At 46.9% G+C, this 16415-nt stretch overlaps 1 protein-coding gene and 1 non-coding gene across 2 annotated transcripts in view; both read right to left on the reverse strand.

Annotated features, from left to right (window-relative positions):
• Nucleotides 1-1873: 1873 nt before the first annotated feature.
• CKAP5 (cytoskeleton associated protein 5) overlaps nucleotides 1874-16415 on the reverse strand; it is a 97015-nt gene continuing 82473 nt past the window's right edge. The window contains 16 exon segments of the mRNA XM_078148538.1: nucleotides 1874-2590; nucleotides 2679-2830; nucleotides 4040-4199; nucleotides 4292-4375; nucleotides 5277-5414; nucleotides 5511-5699; nucleotides 7165-7240; nucleotides 8266-8453; nucleotides 8843-9022; nucleotides 9541-9661; nucleotides 9890-10063; nucleotides 11225-11397; nucleotides 12367-12560; nucleotides 13096-13231; nucleotides 13412-13615; nucleotides 15820-15969. Of these exon segments, the coding sequence (XP_078004664.1) occupies nucleotides 2339-2590; nucleotides 2679-2830; nucleotides 4040-4199; nucleotides 4292-4375; nucleotides 5277-5414; nucleotides 5511-5699; nucleotides 7165-7240; nucleotides 8266-8453; nucleotides 8843-9022; nucleotides 9541-9661; nucleotides 9890-10063; nucleotides 11225-11397; nucleotides 12367-12560; nucleotides 13096-13231; nucleotides 13412-13615; nucleotides 15820-15969 (2571 nt within the window). The 3' untranslated portion in view covers nucleotides 1874-2338.
• LOC144455532 (small nucleolar RNA SNORD67) lies at nucleotides 9387-9496 on the reverse strand. The gene has a single exon (XR_013484253.1). It is a non-coding gene; the product is annotated as a small nucleolar RNA SNORD67 (small nucleolar RNA).

Below are 16415 nucleotides of genomic sequence, written 5' to 3' on the forward strand. Positions count from 1 at the left end.
AAGTATTCCTACAAACCTCCCTCAGCCCTCTCCAGCCTTCTCCCGGGGCCCAGAGGTGAAGGAAGGGGGGAGGTGTCACAGAGCTGGAAGGCGCTTGGAAGTAAATCAACCCCAACTCTCCCGTTTTACAAGTAAAGAAATGGAGGTGGCTTGGTGACTTGATTCGCCCACAGTTCTAACAGTTGCTAGTCTCAGAGGTGGGATGAGAAGCCAGGAGGTCTTCTGGCTTCACAACAAGTGTTCTTTCCATGGTGACACACCGCTTTCCAGGCATCATCACGGGAAATCCCTTCCAAGACTAAAGCCCTGCTCAAGGTACACCATAAAGAATTAGAATCTAGAAGCAGCCCAACGCAAAGAACCAGAGGTGTCCCTACCCCCACAGGACAAGATCTGGCTCCCAGATGAGTGGACACTGTAGACTGTAAAGCACTTCACCTGTGCAAAGCCTTAATAAAACAAGGGGTCTGATTGCCTTTTAGGGTGTGGCCTTCCCAGGGGCTCTCCGAGCAGTGGATGGAGAAGCCTTCTGTTGTTGTCTTTTTTTTTTTTAAAGGGAGCTGGGGTTAAGTGACTTGTCCAGGGTCACACAGCTAGTAACTGTCATGTGTTTGGTCTGAGGCCACATTTGAACTCAGGTCCTCCTGACTTCAGGGCCGGTGCTCTGTCCACTGAGCCACCTAGCTGCCCCGAGGCTTTCTGTTACTGGGCAGACCATCAGCCCTTGACAGAGACGGCTTCACTCTCTGGGCTTCTTCAGGGCTTGCTGGTTTTCAGTCAGTCCTTGGATGCTGAATAAACTGCAATGCACATCTCCTTCTCTAGACTGCAGGTGTTTAATTCTTTTCCCCTGTGACGGGGGAACAGCAGCAAGGGCTCCCACTGAACCAGGGCAGTGTAGCTCGGGTAGCGCAGAGCGGGGCTAATCAGGCCACTGAACACACTGTACAAGACAGGGCTGGTGAGAAGGAGAAGCTAAAGCCCACTGAGGAAGGATGCTGCTCAGGGCTGGGAAGTCCACTGGTCTGCGCTTCCAGCCCCAAGCAGACAATGTGAACTGCACATACGCAGGGCAGCTCCCTGCCTGGCTTGTGGGGAAGCACACGTCAGAGCACGTGCTACCATTATGCCTAAGATGCTATGAACAGGTTTCACTCCAATTTCTCTCACTAAACTGCACACACATGCATCAGCTGCTTTTGAACTGGTCTTCAGTCCCCTTTATTATGATTTAAGTGTTGGGGAGGACTTACAGCACTCCTTAGATAAGAGCTGACGATTCCATTTGCCTCACTGAGCAGAAAGGCCATCCTCATGCCCACTGGCCCTGAGGCAGCCACTGAGGCGGCCAAGGGCCCGAGGCCCCTAAAGAGCTGCTTTCCAAGCTGCTCCCCAGCTTGCAGGCCCGTATCCTAGGGGTTTCACCTAAATGATCCCGAGAACAACCACTTCTACTGAGTGAGCCCCTGGCATTGTCCTGGGGCCGATGGGTAGATGGGCAAGTGGTGAGATGCCCGAGGGCAGATGTGCCACAGTCACAGGAGAGGGCTCCTCTTCATCTGAAGACGAGGTGAACCACGCTAAGAGCAATGAGCTCGCAGGGCCCAGAACTCTAATGAGCTCCATTAGCGCAGGCAGTAGCCGGAAAGCCAGCGTAGAAGCTGAGGAAGGAGCCCCTAACAGAGGCGGCCGGAGCTTCTTGGAGCCTCCGGGAGTCAGGCAGATGGGGTGCATGTCCTGCGTCCGGGAGCCAGGAACAAGGGTCACACTGCACCCGAAGTGACCCATCTGCCTGTGGCTAGCTAAGTCATGGATGTTCCAGGCAACAGCGAGCTCTACCTTCTCAACTACAGGGTTGGCTCTTGGCAGACAATTAGAGTTAATGCAAACTTTATTTACAAAAGACACTTAAATTAGCTTTATCATGCCATGCGTCCGTACAGAATAGACCGACCCTTTAGGGTTACAGAGGAGAGCTCACAAACTCAAAGGAAAACCACTAAAGAGTTTCTAATAGTCAAGAGCTAGGAAATATGAAGTCAACTTTACAAATGATAGCAATTAAAAAAAAGAGATGAGAACAGAGTCTGAGCAGAGAAGGGCGGCTGTTTACAGGTCTGTACACTAAACTAATACACAGACAGTCTTCTATGGGCAGGAGGCTCCCAGAGAGAAGCAGAGTATGTACAAAGAGACTTGTGCCACAGGGACTCTGTCCTCCCCCAAGATCCGCAGTGTCAGACAGAAAACCAGCTTGTAGGGCCTAGGCCCAGGCAGGCTGCTTGAACTATGAAGACTTGGAGCTGAGTGAATTAAAGCCGGGGAGCGCATGGGGGGCTCATTTGCGACTGCTCTTTATTCTCTCCAGTCTTTTTTTCAAGTCATCAATGTTAGCAGCTGTGGAGGAGGAAGAGGAGGAGGAGGAGGAGGTGGTGGCCGAATGCATCTGGTTGGAGTCCAGATCAAGGTGCTGGTGCTGTTCCCGGGACTCCCGGATCTGAGAGAGCTTACTGTGGAGCATGTCTGTGGAGGAGACCACTGCAGGCACCGACGGCTTGGAGAGCAGGGTCAGCGAAGGCCTGTCGTCCTGCTGACGGGGGAAGAGGACAGATACAGATTCTCAGCGCCACGGCCAGGATGGACGCCCCAACCCGGCCCAGGAGAAAGGCCAATCTTACCTTGGTGTTCTCGAGACCGCATCGCTGTCGTAGGATCTTCAGCCGTTCCAGGTAGACGGAGGGGCCCACCTCCTCTCCGTTTGTGTTTCCCACAGAGGACACTGTGCTTGTAGGAGTGGGGACACATGATACCTCCATCTGGGGAGAAATCCCTAAGAGGGAGGAAGCCCAAGACACAACAGTCAGGCAACAGGCTTCGTGGCCAGCTGGTGCATGCCCCTCCTTGGGATCTCCCCCATGTCCACATGCACCCTTGTCCTAGTGAGGGTTATCTAGTCCCCAGGCTCCAAAGCCCACCAGGGCACAGCTCAGGGAGAGAGCCCAAAGCCCATCTCCCAGAAAGGACAGCTTTTATTTCTCAAATGCAGAGCCTGGATTGGACACCATAGGAATGTCCTAGCAATAAGACTTCATGAATACACTCAAGATAAATGCATCCAAAGAACACAGGGACTATGGACGCTCCGAACTCCTGGGGCTACATAAATGAGCAAACTGTAGGAAGCCCTGGTCTTCCAGGATTGAGGCAGAACCTCAGGTGTCTGGAGGGACAGCTGGTTTGGGAAGCAGAGGAATTCACCTTAAAACCTGTGAAAGGCACCCAAAGGCCCAAGGAGAAGGTGTGTTTTGAGAGGGACTTTTAGGAAAGGAAGAGTCAAAACCCTTGATGAATATCTGAATAATAAACAGTTGGGGCAGGAAACACTATTTGATGGGCAGTCCTACTTCCAAACAGGACAGCAAACTCATCAAAGTTACATATTCTAAGAGGAAGCCGAAAATGGAAACTTTGAGTACATTTAGAAAGCTGTGCCTGACAGCTCCACATTATGCTATGTGGATCTTGCTGCTAACATTTAAAACTAGGAGGGCAACTGAGCCTTCCCCAACTCTGACACCATTCTGTGCGAGCGAGTCCTGAGGAGTCAGTGGACAGTGAGGCAAATGCTGTGGGCTTGACGGAATTTCACTTTTCAGTTGTTCAATGAAATTCAAGAAGCTAGTCCAATACTTTGTACACAGGAGGCACTCGGATGTTTGTTGAACTGAACAAATCTAATTCCATAGGACAATGTTTAATAGTAGCGGGGAGTTAAGACAGTCAGGTCCTCTAAGGGAACTAAGCCAAGCACTTTCTTTGGATGAACACCCTGCTCCCCTCCAAAAACAAACAAAAAAACAACGCATAAGGCTTTTATCCCCAATTCAATTATCCATCTTTTCCTGACCCCCCCCCCCCCGGCCCCAGCAATAAATCCCATGTGATTTTCTCCTTTGTGGAAACAATGACAACATAACTGGTGTCCACAAATTCCTGGGCTGGGGAGCTTCATGGCCCTCACACTTGGAGGAAATTCTACCTGTCGAAGAGGGAATGCGTCCTTTGCCTTCCCTCTCCATTTCTATCACCCGGAGGCCTCGTTCTACATAGCTCTGGAAGAACTGAGAGGAGTTTTTCAGGAAGGGTTCAATGTCTGCATCAGAGTATTTCTTCTTGTATTCATACAGCTCTGCTAGGCCCTGATGAATTAAAAAGGAAGCAAGAGCGCTATTAGCAGCAGGCCCAGCTTCTTTCCATGAAGAGCGTTCTCGTCTGGACCGCCTCCTCTTACCTCCTTAGTGTTCTCTTTGGAGCCAATCTTTTTAAAGATCTCAGCTAAGAAGTCATTCACTTTGGCCTTTGATGATTTTTCATCCTAAAGAGTTTTAAGGACATGAAACAAAGTTAAGACCAAGGATCCCAGTGGCCCTCTGGCTTTGTACACGACCTAAAAGAGGCCAGCGCCTGCACTGGGCACAGGGATGATGACAGTGTGCCAAGCCAATCCAGGAGCTGGATCAGTACCATTTACAGCTGAAGGCTCTCTGGGCCCATTTCTCCAAAACACACTAACGATCATCATATTTATTTGGTCTTGATGCTCGGGCAAGAAATCTCTCTTGAGGTCTAAGAAAAACACTTACATGTGACCTTGCCCACAAATACAAAGGTTTAGATGGATGTACTCGTATGAGAAACTTGGGCTCCTCCCAATTCTATAGAAAAGGAACCCACCATGCCCACCATCCACTGCCACTGTAGGGCAGGCAAGTCAGTGTGGCTAGAGCAGATAAGAGACAGCATGTGCCAGGTGGGTCAAACACCTCAACAGCAGGACACACTCGAGGATCCCGTGCCTTAGAGCCCTGGGAACGCCAGCGTGGGCCGACCCCACTACCCTGACCGATGACCCTGCCTCCAAGTCTGGTCACCAAAGCCACAGGCCACTGAAACAACCTTTGTGGCTACCTGGCCTGCAAACTTCTTCAGCTTCTACAACTTCTGCCTTCTCAGTAGCTACAATCTCGATAATTCACAAGGCAGCGCTCTTAACATCATAGTCCTTGGCACTATCAAGTGGTTCAACGTCAGAAACCAATATGGTTTTATTACCAGAAACACCATTAAAGAAGATGCACAAAGATCCGTGTGAACCCAAAGGACCAAGCGGCTGAAACATCCTCCGTGTGTTTCTGCCCTTAGAATGAGGGCTCCCTGACTTTCTCTTTGTCTCTCTAGTGCTCCACAAGCACCACTGCTCTGGCCTCGTCACTCACCAACCGAGATGCTCCCTTTTCTGTTTCCTTATCGGACTTGCTTCCCATTTGGTCCAGACTGTGCTTCATCATCCTGCATAGGTGAGCTTCCAGTTCAGACTCATTCTTGTTGTCGATCATGGTGAGGTGGTCCAGGATCTGGGGGAGAAAAGAGAGGGTCCCACTGGCAGTGATGCCATTTCCAGGCTGTGTCCGGGGCTGGCTGGTGGCAAGCTAGTTATCTCTCTGGCTCACCTTGGGCCCCTTTAGCTTGCACAGGGTATGCAGAAGAGTTTTCAGGGTCCGAATGGGGAATTCACTTTTACATTGTTTCAGTTTCTCCTTGGGGAAGACTTTCATGAAGATGTGGATATCAAGGAGAATCCTGTCCAGATTAATGCTGTTGATGGTATCAGGGAGAAGTCGAACCATTCTCCAGAGACACTGTTAGAAACACAGGGAAAAACAAACCAACGAAAATAAAAAACCAAAAACTGGCTGCCCATGGGGAGGTCTGGTGGAAGATGCCGATTCCCAGCTCTTGTCCTTTCAAGGCCAAGGGGTATCAGTGCCACCCTGCTGCCAGACACGGCACTTCCCAGTTTACAAACCCTTTCCTCACATGTCTTATAGTGAGTCCCAGGGATCACTCAGCAGACAAGGAAACTAAGGTTCAGAAAGATGTGCTGACTTGTCCAAAGCCACACAAAGGAGTCAGAGGCCAAGCTGGGACAAACACAGGCCTCTGCTGCAAGACCCATAGATCACTTCTACAGTTTGGCTGGTAATAACATGCCCATGTCTGGTTCAGGTTGATGAGGTCATAAGGTAACACCCACCTGACTTGAGGGCTTCTCAAAACCCCTCAGACTAGAAAACACAGGCCCAGATGTAGAAATGCGCAAGCGGGCATCTAGCCTGAAGGGTCTATTACGTTAGAACTCAGTGCTATGGACCTGTCCCAGAAGAGAATCCAAAAGGTCTCTTGCTAACAGAAGCATTCCTTCTGACAAGAAATCATGTCAAATATTTGATACAGACATTCAAACTCAAGGCTACAGCCAAATTCTAGCAATGCAGAAGGAAAGAAAGCAAGCATTGAGAAGTGGCTCTCTTTCTTTTTTTTGGCTTTCTGTGAGGCAATCAGGGTTAAGTGACTTAAGTGTTAAGTGTCAAGTGTCTGAGGCCAGATTTGAACTCAGCTCCTCCAGACTCCAAGGCCAGAGCTCTATGCATTGCACCCCCTAGCTGCCTCCAGTGGCCCCTTTTCTAAACTGGGCACCACAGCATTATCATGGCCAGGCTTGGCTTAGAAGAGTAGAGATGTACGCCCTCCATTTGGGGAGTTGGGGGGCTAAGAGTATGACACATTACACATGCTGTCAGATGCAGTCAGTAGGGTGGATAGTTTTGCTGATATGCTGTTGGATTAAAAAAAATTTCTGTTACAAGAGAAGGCTTGTTGGGTAGAGTGGTCAGGAGGGTACATTTGAAGACACATGTAAGACAGCTTTCAGTTATTCCCTAGGCCTGAATTAGGACAAGGAAGATATAGGAAACCCACTGTGTGTGGAGACAATGAACACTAGTCTAGTTTGAGCATATTCCTTATTATCTTAGTTCGAACTGAGTACCATTGTAGGCAGTGAGGAGGCACAGTGAATATTATAGTTCAAATCCAGCCTCAGACACTTCCTAGATGTGCGACACTGGGCAAATCATTTAACCTCTCTCCCTCAGTGTCTCCAAGTGTAAAATAGGGATCATAAAAGCATCTATCTCTCAGTGCTGTTGTGAGGTTCAAATGATATTCGTAGAAAGTGCCTGGCACAGTGTAGGTAGGTGCCATGTAGATGCCTGCTCCCTTCTTCCTTCCTCCTCCCCATCCCTGTCTGAATTCTGACTTCACCTTCATGACAAGCTCAGAGAACTTGGGAGAACCAGCTGTTGCTAGAAGGCTGTCCTGGAGCAGAACGAGCAGGGCACTAGGGAGAAGACAAGAAGCAGCATTTAAAAAACAAAAAGACCATCAATCAATCACCCTGAATGACATCTAGAGGCCAAGGCTGCTGAGAGCTGGTCTACATCCTGCTGGGCACTCTCTACCAATCTCGGAAATGATAAGCCTGCTGAGTTCACTACTTGGCATGCCACATAATTTAAGACAATGAAGGCCAATGGCCTCCCCATTGTTATACCCGTCTCTACTTGGTCTGCAGGAAGGCTTCTCAGTGCCTTTGGTTTCTCCTCCTCGTTTTCCCTTCACCCTCTTCCCAGACCCAAGGCTATCCAAGAACCCATCCAGGATGGCTGAGAAGGGAAGAGCAACCCTCCTGGGGATGCCCCATGCCCTTTACCCTCACCCTTGTCTGGACTGCTCAACTGTTCAGAGTCAGAATCTGAGGAGAGATGCATGGAAGACCAGAAGGCCACACTGCCTACCCTGCCAATGACTTCTAAGAGCTCCAGGTCTTACCACCTACCCTATCTCAAGACCCGTGGGCCTTGCCACTGACCCAATGCCATACCCTAAGAACCTCCTGGCCCTGCCAATGACTGTTTTTTATGTATTGCCTCCCCCAATTAGTGCAAGAGCTCCTGGCACAGAGTAAAGGCTTAATAAGGGTCGTTTCATTCATCAAAGAATTGGCTTGACTGACATGCCTTGGTAGAAGGGCAGGAGTGAAGTAAGCTCATTCTGAGACTTACCACTGCCTGTCCCTACCACAAGGAACAAGAAGCATGAATGAAAATGCTTTCAACTAAGCCCACTGTCCATTTTCTTTTCAAAGTAGCCAAGCTTGTATGAGATAACTGCCTGAGCTATTATTAGCAGTTAGCAAAAATGACAGGCAATTATTAAAGACTCATTACTTTTGTCAGCAAAAAGAGGACAGTCCAACTTGTTAGGCAAACCTAAGCAGAACCAGTGCCATCCTTCCCGTGCAGGGGCCTCTCCCCTAGGGCGAGGTGTTCTGGGGAAGAACCTGGTTCATGTTTCAAGTCGCACCTTAGGATATTGGTCTGGTCTGACTTCTCTAACACCTTCACCACCAAGAGGTTGACAGAACGGAAAACTTGCTGTCCTTCCTCGAGATCTTCAATCCGAGAGTCCAGCATTAAGGTAATGAGGCCATGCATCAGGTCCTTCAGGACACCAGTGGAGGCCTCTCGGGCGAGGTTTTCCATCTGAAAGAGCTAGCATTCACAACAGCAAGAACGTTCAGACTTCCGTCCCCAGAAATGTAGAGAAGAGGGTGACAGAAATTGCTCAAAGAATGAAGAAACATTGACTATCTGACAAATAGTATTACATGAATATTACGATGCCCCGGCATACCCACGTGAGCACAGCACTCCTGGGCACCTACAGGACAGTAGGTACAGCTGTTCCAAACAGTTCTCAAGTAGCTCATTTTACTTCCCAATAACCAGAATCATGGCACAATGTCCCCTGTGGCAACCAGTGCATGAGGTGCACCTCTAGACGTCTCAGGTGATACCCTGTGAGGACCTTCATGCACTGGCCAACAGAATGGAAGAAGTGAGAGATGACAGAGCCCTTCCCCTGGGGGTTAAAGCCTTACTGAAATCATGTTTCCAATGATACAGCTATATAACTTGATGATCTCATCCTTATCGAGTTTCTCGTCTGCCATATGTGTGTTGTAGATTAGTCTTAGCTGCATGAAGGTGGCAATCAGGAACTGGTCGATGTGGCCAGACATAGCTTCTGATTTGTCTTCCTGTCTCAGGACCTCATCAATCTAAAGACAAAACCCCAAGATATGCTGTTCCAATTATGTTCTTCTAAGACAAACGATGAAATACTACTTGGCACTGATCAAGAAGGTATCTCCTGCAGGCCTGGGTTTAATGTAAAAATCAGCCAAGGTAGACACATGAAAAGGTGTACCTTCTAGGTTTTCTCCATTGGCTAAATCTAGGATTTTATTTTTCAGGATTTATTTAAAAATTTATTTAAAAAATCAGGTTCTATGCAAACAATATTGTTATAGGACCCAAAATAACAAAACGCAAGGTTCTGAACTTTTCCCTGAAGTATCCCTGTTAGCCCTGCACAAAAAGTTGTATCGAGTTAGCACTGCGCCCTACAAAGCAAGTGAGGACCGCGAGTCAGCTGGCCCCTGTGCACTTGGTTTGTCACCAGACGGATACTGAGTGTGGCCTGCATCCCTGGATGCTGCGGCCACACTGATGTGCAGCTCATCACTCTCGCGGTCAAAGGCTAGAGCTCCAATTCAAATACACATCGCCTCCTTACCTGGGTTAGGGCCTGGACGCTGGTGTTGATGTCACCACTGGCAACTTGGGAGATAATGAAGTTGATTGTGGACGCTGTATTACTGTGCATGTCATCAAAATGGGGAGAAACAGCCCGAATCCTAGGCAGCAGCAGGGAAAGGGGAAGAAGATAAATTGTCTAAGCCAGGCACCAATGGCAAACTAGAAAAAGTCACTTTCTGTTAGGCCCAAGCCTTACTAACAGGAATATGATCATGCAGGCCAGATCAGCCCCCATCAGCTTATGTCTCACTTTGTCAAGCTGCCATCCCTACCCCACTGAAGGTGATCAAAACCAGGATTTTCTGGAGGGAAGAGTTTGGACTTACTTGGGTTCGGGAATAAGGACTGGCTCAAAAATGTCATCCAGTTTGTGCTGGACCAGGGCTGGCATCTCACATCGGACGGTACCATTATCATTTTCTATTTCATCTAGGTCCAGCTGGAATTCACGGGGTACTGTATGGGCTGCCTCAGAGTGCCCACTTAAGCTGCGAGCTTGGCTAAAGGGAGCAAAAAGGAGTTTACTGCATGACTGTAGGATCTCTTCATCAAGTGGTATGAGCAGGCCCACCAGGGGCCAAAAAGCTTCCAAGCAAATGTTTAACTTCTGGTTTCACTCAACCCCCCTGATTGGCTCAAGACCTTGATCAGGGTTCTTAGCTGTTAACTGCCCTGACTCATAGATATTCTGGAAAGGTAGCTATCAGTGAATTTACACTCAAAGATTCATGTAGTTTTACTTGGAGAAGAACCAAGACTGTGTCTACATACACATCCGGCAGCACAAACCGGCTCAGAGCCCACCTCTTTGTGACCAAAGCATAAGAGGTCAAAGAGATGGCTCTCCCACCCATGTCCCCTGCCAAATTCACTGGTATTAAAGATAGGTTCATTATGAGGATCAGTTCAGGCAGTGCTCAGGACAGAGCTCCCAGAGATGGAGTTACTTCTTTTCAAGGGAACATCTGTGGCAAGGAATGGATGCCAGCTCATTTGAACTTTGGATGTTAACACTTCAAGGGTTCACGGGAGTCAACATCATCCTTGTGGCATGACTCCCAGCAGCGTACGCCGTGTGTTCGGAGTCACCGAGCCAGTTCTGGATTGTGTGCTTATTGGCTGTGGCCCCCAAACAGAATCTAACTATGATCGAGCATAATGGTGCATAGGAGGACAATAGGCTAATAACTGGAGGCTCCCAGCACTGAACTGCCACATGTATGAGTGGTCAGGCTACAGATGCCTGTGAGCAGGGAGAAGACTCAACTCTGTCCACACTTATGGACACCCCCACCACCCTGCTCTTAAACTCTAAGCCAGTCACCCTGCAGAGGGGATGAAGCCAAGTCAGAAGTTACAAAGATATAAGAGCCCTGCTAACAGGAGTTAGCAGGCAGTACTTACATCCTGTAAGTGCGATACATAATTCTGTCCACGGAGAAGCAGTGAAAGAAGGCACAATACCATTTAGAAGAGGTTTTGAGACAAAGACAAAGACAATGAAGACGGAAGGATCAAACATTGTTACATAATATTTGCCCAGACACTCTGTCATGCAAGACAATGGTTACAAGAACTCAAGATCCCATTACGGGACAGGCTCTGAGCATAAGGGCAGAGACCACAAAGAAGTCCACAGACGGTCACTTCCTGGTACATACTTGAGTCTGGAGGACATGTCCTCAGCTGGCCCCTTGCGTAACATGTTGGCATTGGAGTTCAAGTTCTGAGTTCGCTGAGGTCTCTCTTCCACCTGTTTTATCGGGGCAGCCGCTGGCCTCTTTGCTGACCGCTTAATCCTCTCCTCAAGCATGCTCATGTCCTTTTCAGAAAGCTGTGTGACAAATCAAAGTTGAATTTAAAGCATCTTTACGCTCTGTAGGCTTAGAATACTGACATGTTCTCCCTACTAGATTTCAAAGACTACAGATCAAAAATGAGGAAACAGATATAACGCCCACATTTGTATATAGACAGCTCTCACTCTATGTAAATTCACATTACGCAAATTCCTCTTCTAGGCCAAGCAAGCCTGGACTCTGGCTCCTGGCAGGAAGCAGCAGCGGGGCAGCCTGTGCCAAGGGTCCTTGAGGGTCCCCAAGCCCTGAAGCCAGTCTAGCTTCGGGCCTGCAGAGCCTCAGAGGGGGTGGGGCCACGTGGAGCCCTGTGAGGGGAGGGAGAGGTCTGCAGAACTGTCCACTTATGTCAAGTGAGAACTGGCTCTCCATAGAGATGAAAGCTCTTACTGTGTTAATGCACAGAAAGCTGAAGTCTCTTTAACCACTACTAATAATAACTAACTAGTGTCATAGAGAGCACATTACTAGTAGAAGAATAAAGGAGAAGCAACCCTGGTAAGAATGCACCAATGAAAGGGGCAAATATGTACTATGTGAAGCTTGACTATTCCTCCCCACTAATCACCTGCCTCTTTCTTTTTGTCTCAGTTTCTGAATTTTTAAACCTCCACCCATTCAATCCACCCCAAGAGCTGCTAGATAATACATTTCAAAGTACTTGGAACAGTCTAACACTGATTGACATAAAGTGGTCTCCTTATTGCTATGTGGAAGGTCCAGCCATGTTTAGTGAACTGCTCTGAGTAAACAGCCAGAAGGAGACTCTCAAACCTCCTCTAATTTACAGTTTCAGGTCTGTCACAAGGCCGGTCAGTTTGCTTAATTCCTTCAGTGGGTTATCTACGAAACACTGAAGGGCTCAGATAAACGCCAGGCTATCTGGGGACCATCCAGCCACACCACCCCAACGAGAGGATTATCTCCAAGAGAAAAAGGCCGCTCACATTTCCAATGAGTTTGAACACCTGATCCCCATGCACGTTGTAGACTGTCACAATGGTGTTGAGGGCAGCATTGCGAACGGTGTTGTCACGATCACCAATGTGGATAGCCATCTCCTTTAAGGCTTTTCCTGGGGTTGGCTGGCAAACGTTCATGCCATAGGATTCAACCAGACAACCTAGCTCTTCTAGGCATTCTAAGGAAATCAAAGAGAAAACCCAACAAAATCATCCAGAAAGGCTGGACTAGCACAAGATGTGACCAAGAGACACCTGGTACAGCAACCTAGCTTTGCTGGACAGATTCTCCCTTGGGACATGTTGAACCCCCAACTACTCTAGCCCTGCCAGCCTCTCCTCTATAGAACACCTGCGTGAAACACACGGGGTTTCAGGTAGGAAGGCTGTGGGGCAGCTGGCACTTGGCTTTGTCACCAGGGTGTTTACTGAGCAGTTCCTGTATCTCCTAGTACCATGAGTCCATGAGGCTTCAACTCATCTACAATCTCCTAATCTCAGTTAAAAAGTGTGTGTCCTCGCCATGTGTAACCTTAACTAGGATCAACTACACAGGGTATTCATCTGGAGCCTGCTTTTCACTTTGCTCTTTTCACCATCCTCAGTGTTCAATGCACAGCAGGTACATTTATTCAGCAGTTACTCAAATGCTGGCTACTTGAGCATTTAGGAAACTCAACGAACTCTTGCCCCAAACTAAGATACATGCTATACCTGCTCGCTGCTTGGAATTCTTGGACTTGGTTCCTTCCATGATAAAAGGGAACATTTTGCTGGCTGGATAGACAAGGCACATCCGGTTTAGGATGGCACGAACATCTTTGCGAATAACATCTTTTGGCTCCCCAACCTAATCAACAAGAAAAATCCAGTAAAGCAAAGTACTTTTTATGTCTTTTTCTCTCTATATATTCTGTTCTTAAAGAAAAAAAGGGGTGACACTGTGTAACCAACCTAAGAATAGAGGGGAGACAAGAATAATCATACTGGAAAATGGCTAATTTTTTTCAGAGAAAGAATGCCACACTACCTTAAGGATGAGATAGGGGACGAAGGAAGAAGCCTCATTCTCAGTCAGGTGATACTCCTCATCACTCAGCAGAGTAAAGAGTAATTTCAGATATTCCAGAGCTTTCATGAGGACACTTGTATTGGTATCAAAGAACCTCAGGGTAAGCCACTTCAGGATAAGATCCAGGCAACTAATAACACCTTCCTTCTCACTCTCCAAGTGCTTAAAGACAAGAAAAAAGTACAACTCCAATTGTATCAAAGATACATTTTCACTGATCAAATACCTACTTAATTGTACCATAGCTGAACACTGCAAACTACGGGCACTTGATTTTAGGTTTTTCCCTCCCCAACTTACAGCGTAACTATCAACAAAAACAAATATGTGAACGAAATAAATAAAATATATTAAAAGACCATGGCTTTTAAGAAAACGGAATCAAACAAATTAACAGACAACAAAGAATGCCTTTGCCCTACATTCTCTAAGCCCCCTCTGAAATTCTGCTACTTTTACTACAAAGTATCATTCAAACCCAGGGATTTCCCATCTCCACTGCCAGAATACAGCACAATAGACCACCTTGTCTCTTCATGTTTCTCTTCTTTTACACAGCATTATAATACGCCATTCCTCTGAAAAAGTCCTATCCCTCTGTTTCATTATGGTACAAATGAGACCCTCTGTTCCAAAGACTATGCTAGCGGAGTTCCAGGCCTTGAAAACTTTACCATGATAGAGAGGATTTGGGGTATGGTCTAATTTGTTTTCCAAAGGCCAGTGCAATGATGTACAGTGAGACTCATCACCACTGAGACTGTACTTAGTGATTATTGTTGTTTTTGCTACAGAAACACATGAAACAAAGCTCTAAAACAATCTTTATTTTACACCCTTGTATTTCTACAGTGATGGAGGCAGAATGGTAGCAAAGGAGCAAGGCAGAAGGTGCTGGAAGTCAGTTTCTAGATTGTATGTGAGCATTAACTTACTTGATGGTCCCCTACAGGTGAGACCCTTGTCCAGGGATCATGTCATGGAACACTTTGAATGCCAGGTGGAGAGAGCTGTTTACACTTGGTAAAAGAAAGTCAATGGAGGTCCCTTAACAGAGGAATGACATGATGAAAGGAGAGTTTTGGGCAGGTGACTACTAACTACATAGGGTAATTCCCACTAACACAAGTGATACTGCAGAAAGGATCTAAAAATCATTGCTAAGGATTATGAAAGTCTTGGGCAAGACTCTCAAGACCTTAGGGGAACCGGCAGCGTTTTCATCACTATTGTCCTCAGAAGACAAGAAATTCACACAAGAAATGCAATTATGGCAAGTGAACAGCTGATGAAAATAGTATCTGAGAAAGAGTTTTGAATTCTAGACTAAGATTTAAATTAAGCAGAATGAAACGTGGCCTTTGGATGGAGTATGCCCCAAAATGACAGGAATAAATGTATCTGTCTGGAGTCCTGTAATCTGCCTAGGTGTCAGAGAAGTTACATGATTTGCCCAAGTCACCAAGCCAATAAGTCTCAAAATTAGGACTTACACTCAGCTCTTTTGCACTCAAAGGCCAGATTTTCATCTCACATGTTACAATGCTTCTCTAAAAATGCTTGAGAACTGAACAAATGTGAAGTCTTAGTTTTAGATTCAAATAATCAACTTCACAAGTGAATGTGAGTGAGGCATGTCTAGAAAGTACGGAAGGATTTGTATAAGCAAGAAGAGCTGGGAATACTGACTCAATGAAGCACATGGGACTCCCAGGCGTCACCAAGACTTTGTGAGATGAAACGTAGCACAAGAATATGGCTCTAGATGGACAGACTTTATTCAAAAGAAACAAGATGGGCACAACGTGGGTGGAGGAGAAGAGAGATGGGGTAGATGTTTATACTGATAAAAAAAGTACTCAGGTGAGAAAACCCAGAAATAAGAGTAGGGAAGTATTGTAGAGAATACGTGGCTGAAAATCAATGGAGGCAGAGATAGAAGCAATATGTTAATGACACCATCACCAGTGCTATGAGAAGCTACAGCATTTGAAAATAGATGGCAATTCCGGGACTGGGCAGATTTTCTTACTTCATGTTGCTGTTTCAATGTTTATTTTTCATGGTACAGCGGATCAAATATAAAACCCAAATCTCAGTTGGGAATAACAACCTCTTCCCTCAATCTGTTTTTTTTTGTTTGTTTGTTTAGGCAATTGGGATTAAGTGACTTGCCCAGGGTCACACAGCTATTAAGTGTCAAGTGTTTGGTCTGAGTCTGGATTTGAACTCAGGTCCTCCTGACTTCAGGGCCAGTGCTCTATCCACTGTGCCACCTAGCTGCCTCTCTCCCCTCAATCTGGACTCTAACTGCTAAACCTCTCCACAAAACAAGCGTATGTATTTACATTCTACTCCAAACTTACATCAACCATAACAGCCAGGGCTTTGTTGTGATGCTGAAAGTCGGAGTGAAACATCTCATCTTGTAACCATCTGGCCACGCAGCTGGACATCTGCATCTTTAGCTGTTCGATATACTCATCTCGGGGAGTGGTGAAATTCCATTTCAGCGCCTGCAAGTGGTCACAGATAAGCACCTGGGGAATGGCTGAGCTGATGAGCCCAATGTTTGTGCAAAAGGACGACAGAAAGAACCCCTGCTTGTGTTATGGCATCCTAGGTGGTCAGAGCCCCAGATGCCAAAGTTCAACAGGCTCTGTGCTCACAGAGTGAACTTACTTAAATAAGGAAAAAAGCATGACATGCATTTACCTCTATTTAGCCTAAGCAGTCTTGTCTCCCTTCCTGCATCACCCTCCTTTCCCATGAAGTCTTCCCCAATCTGATGTTTTTAAGGGTTTTCTTGGTCCTCAAAATAACCTTCAATGTAATCATCTGAGCCCCCAGTAGAATGTCAGCTCAAGGGTAGCATCAGTCTTGCTTTTGTCTCTTTATCCCCAGTGCCTAGCCTCTCACATACCACATACTAGGGATTTATGAAATGTTTGTTCAATGAACT

The sequence above is a fragment of the Phascolarctos cinereus genome, unplaced genomic scaffold (assembly GCF_003287225.1).
Source record: "Phascolarctos cinereus isolate Bilbo 61053 unplaced genomic scaffold, phaCin_HiC Scaffold_9;HRSCAF=440, whole genome shotgun sequence".
NCBI classification, from domain to species: domain Eukaryota; kingdom Metazoa; phylum Chordata; class Mammalia; order Diprotodontia; family Phascolarctidae; genus Phascolarctos; species Phascolarctos cinereus.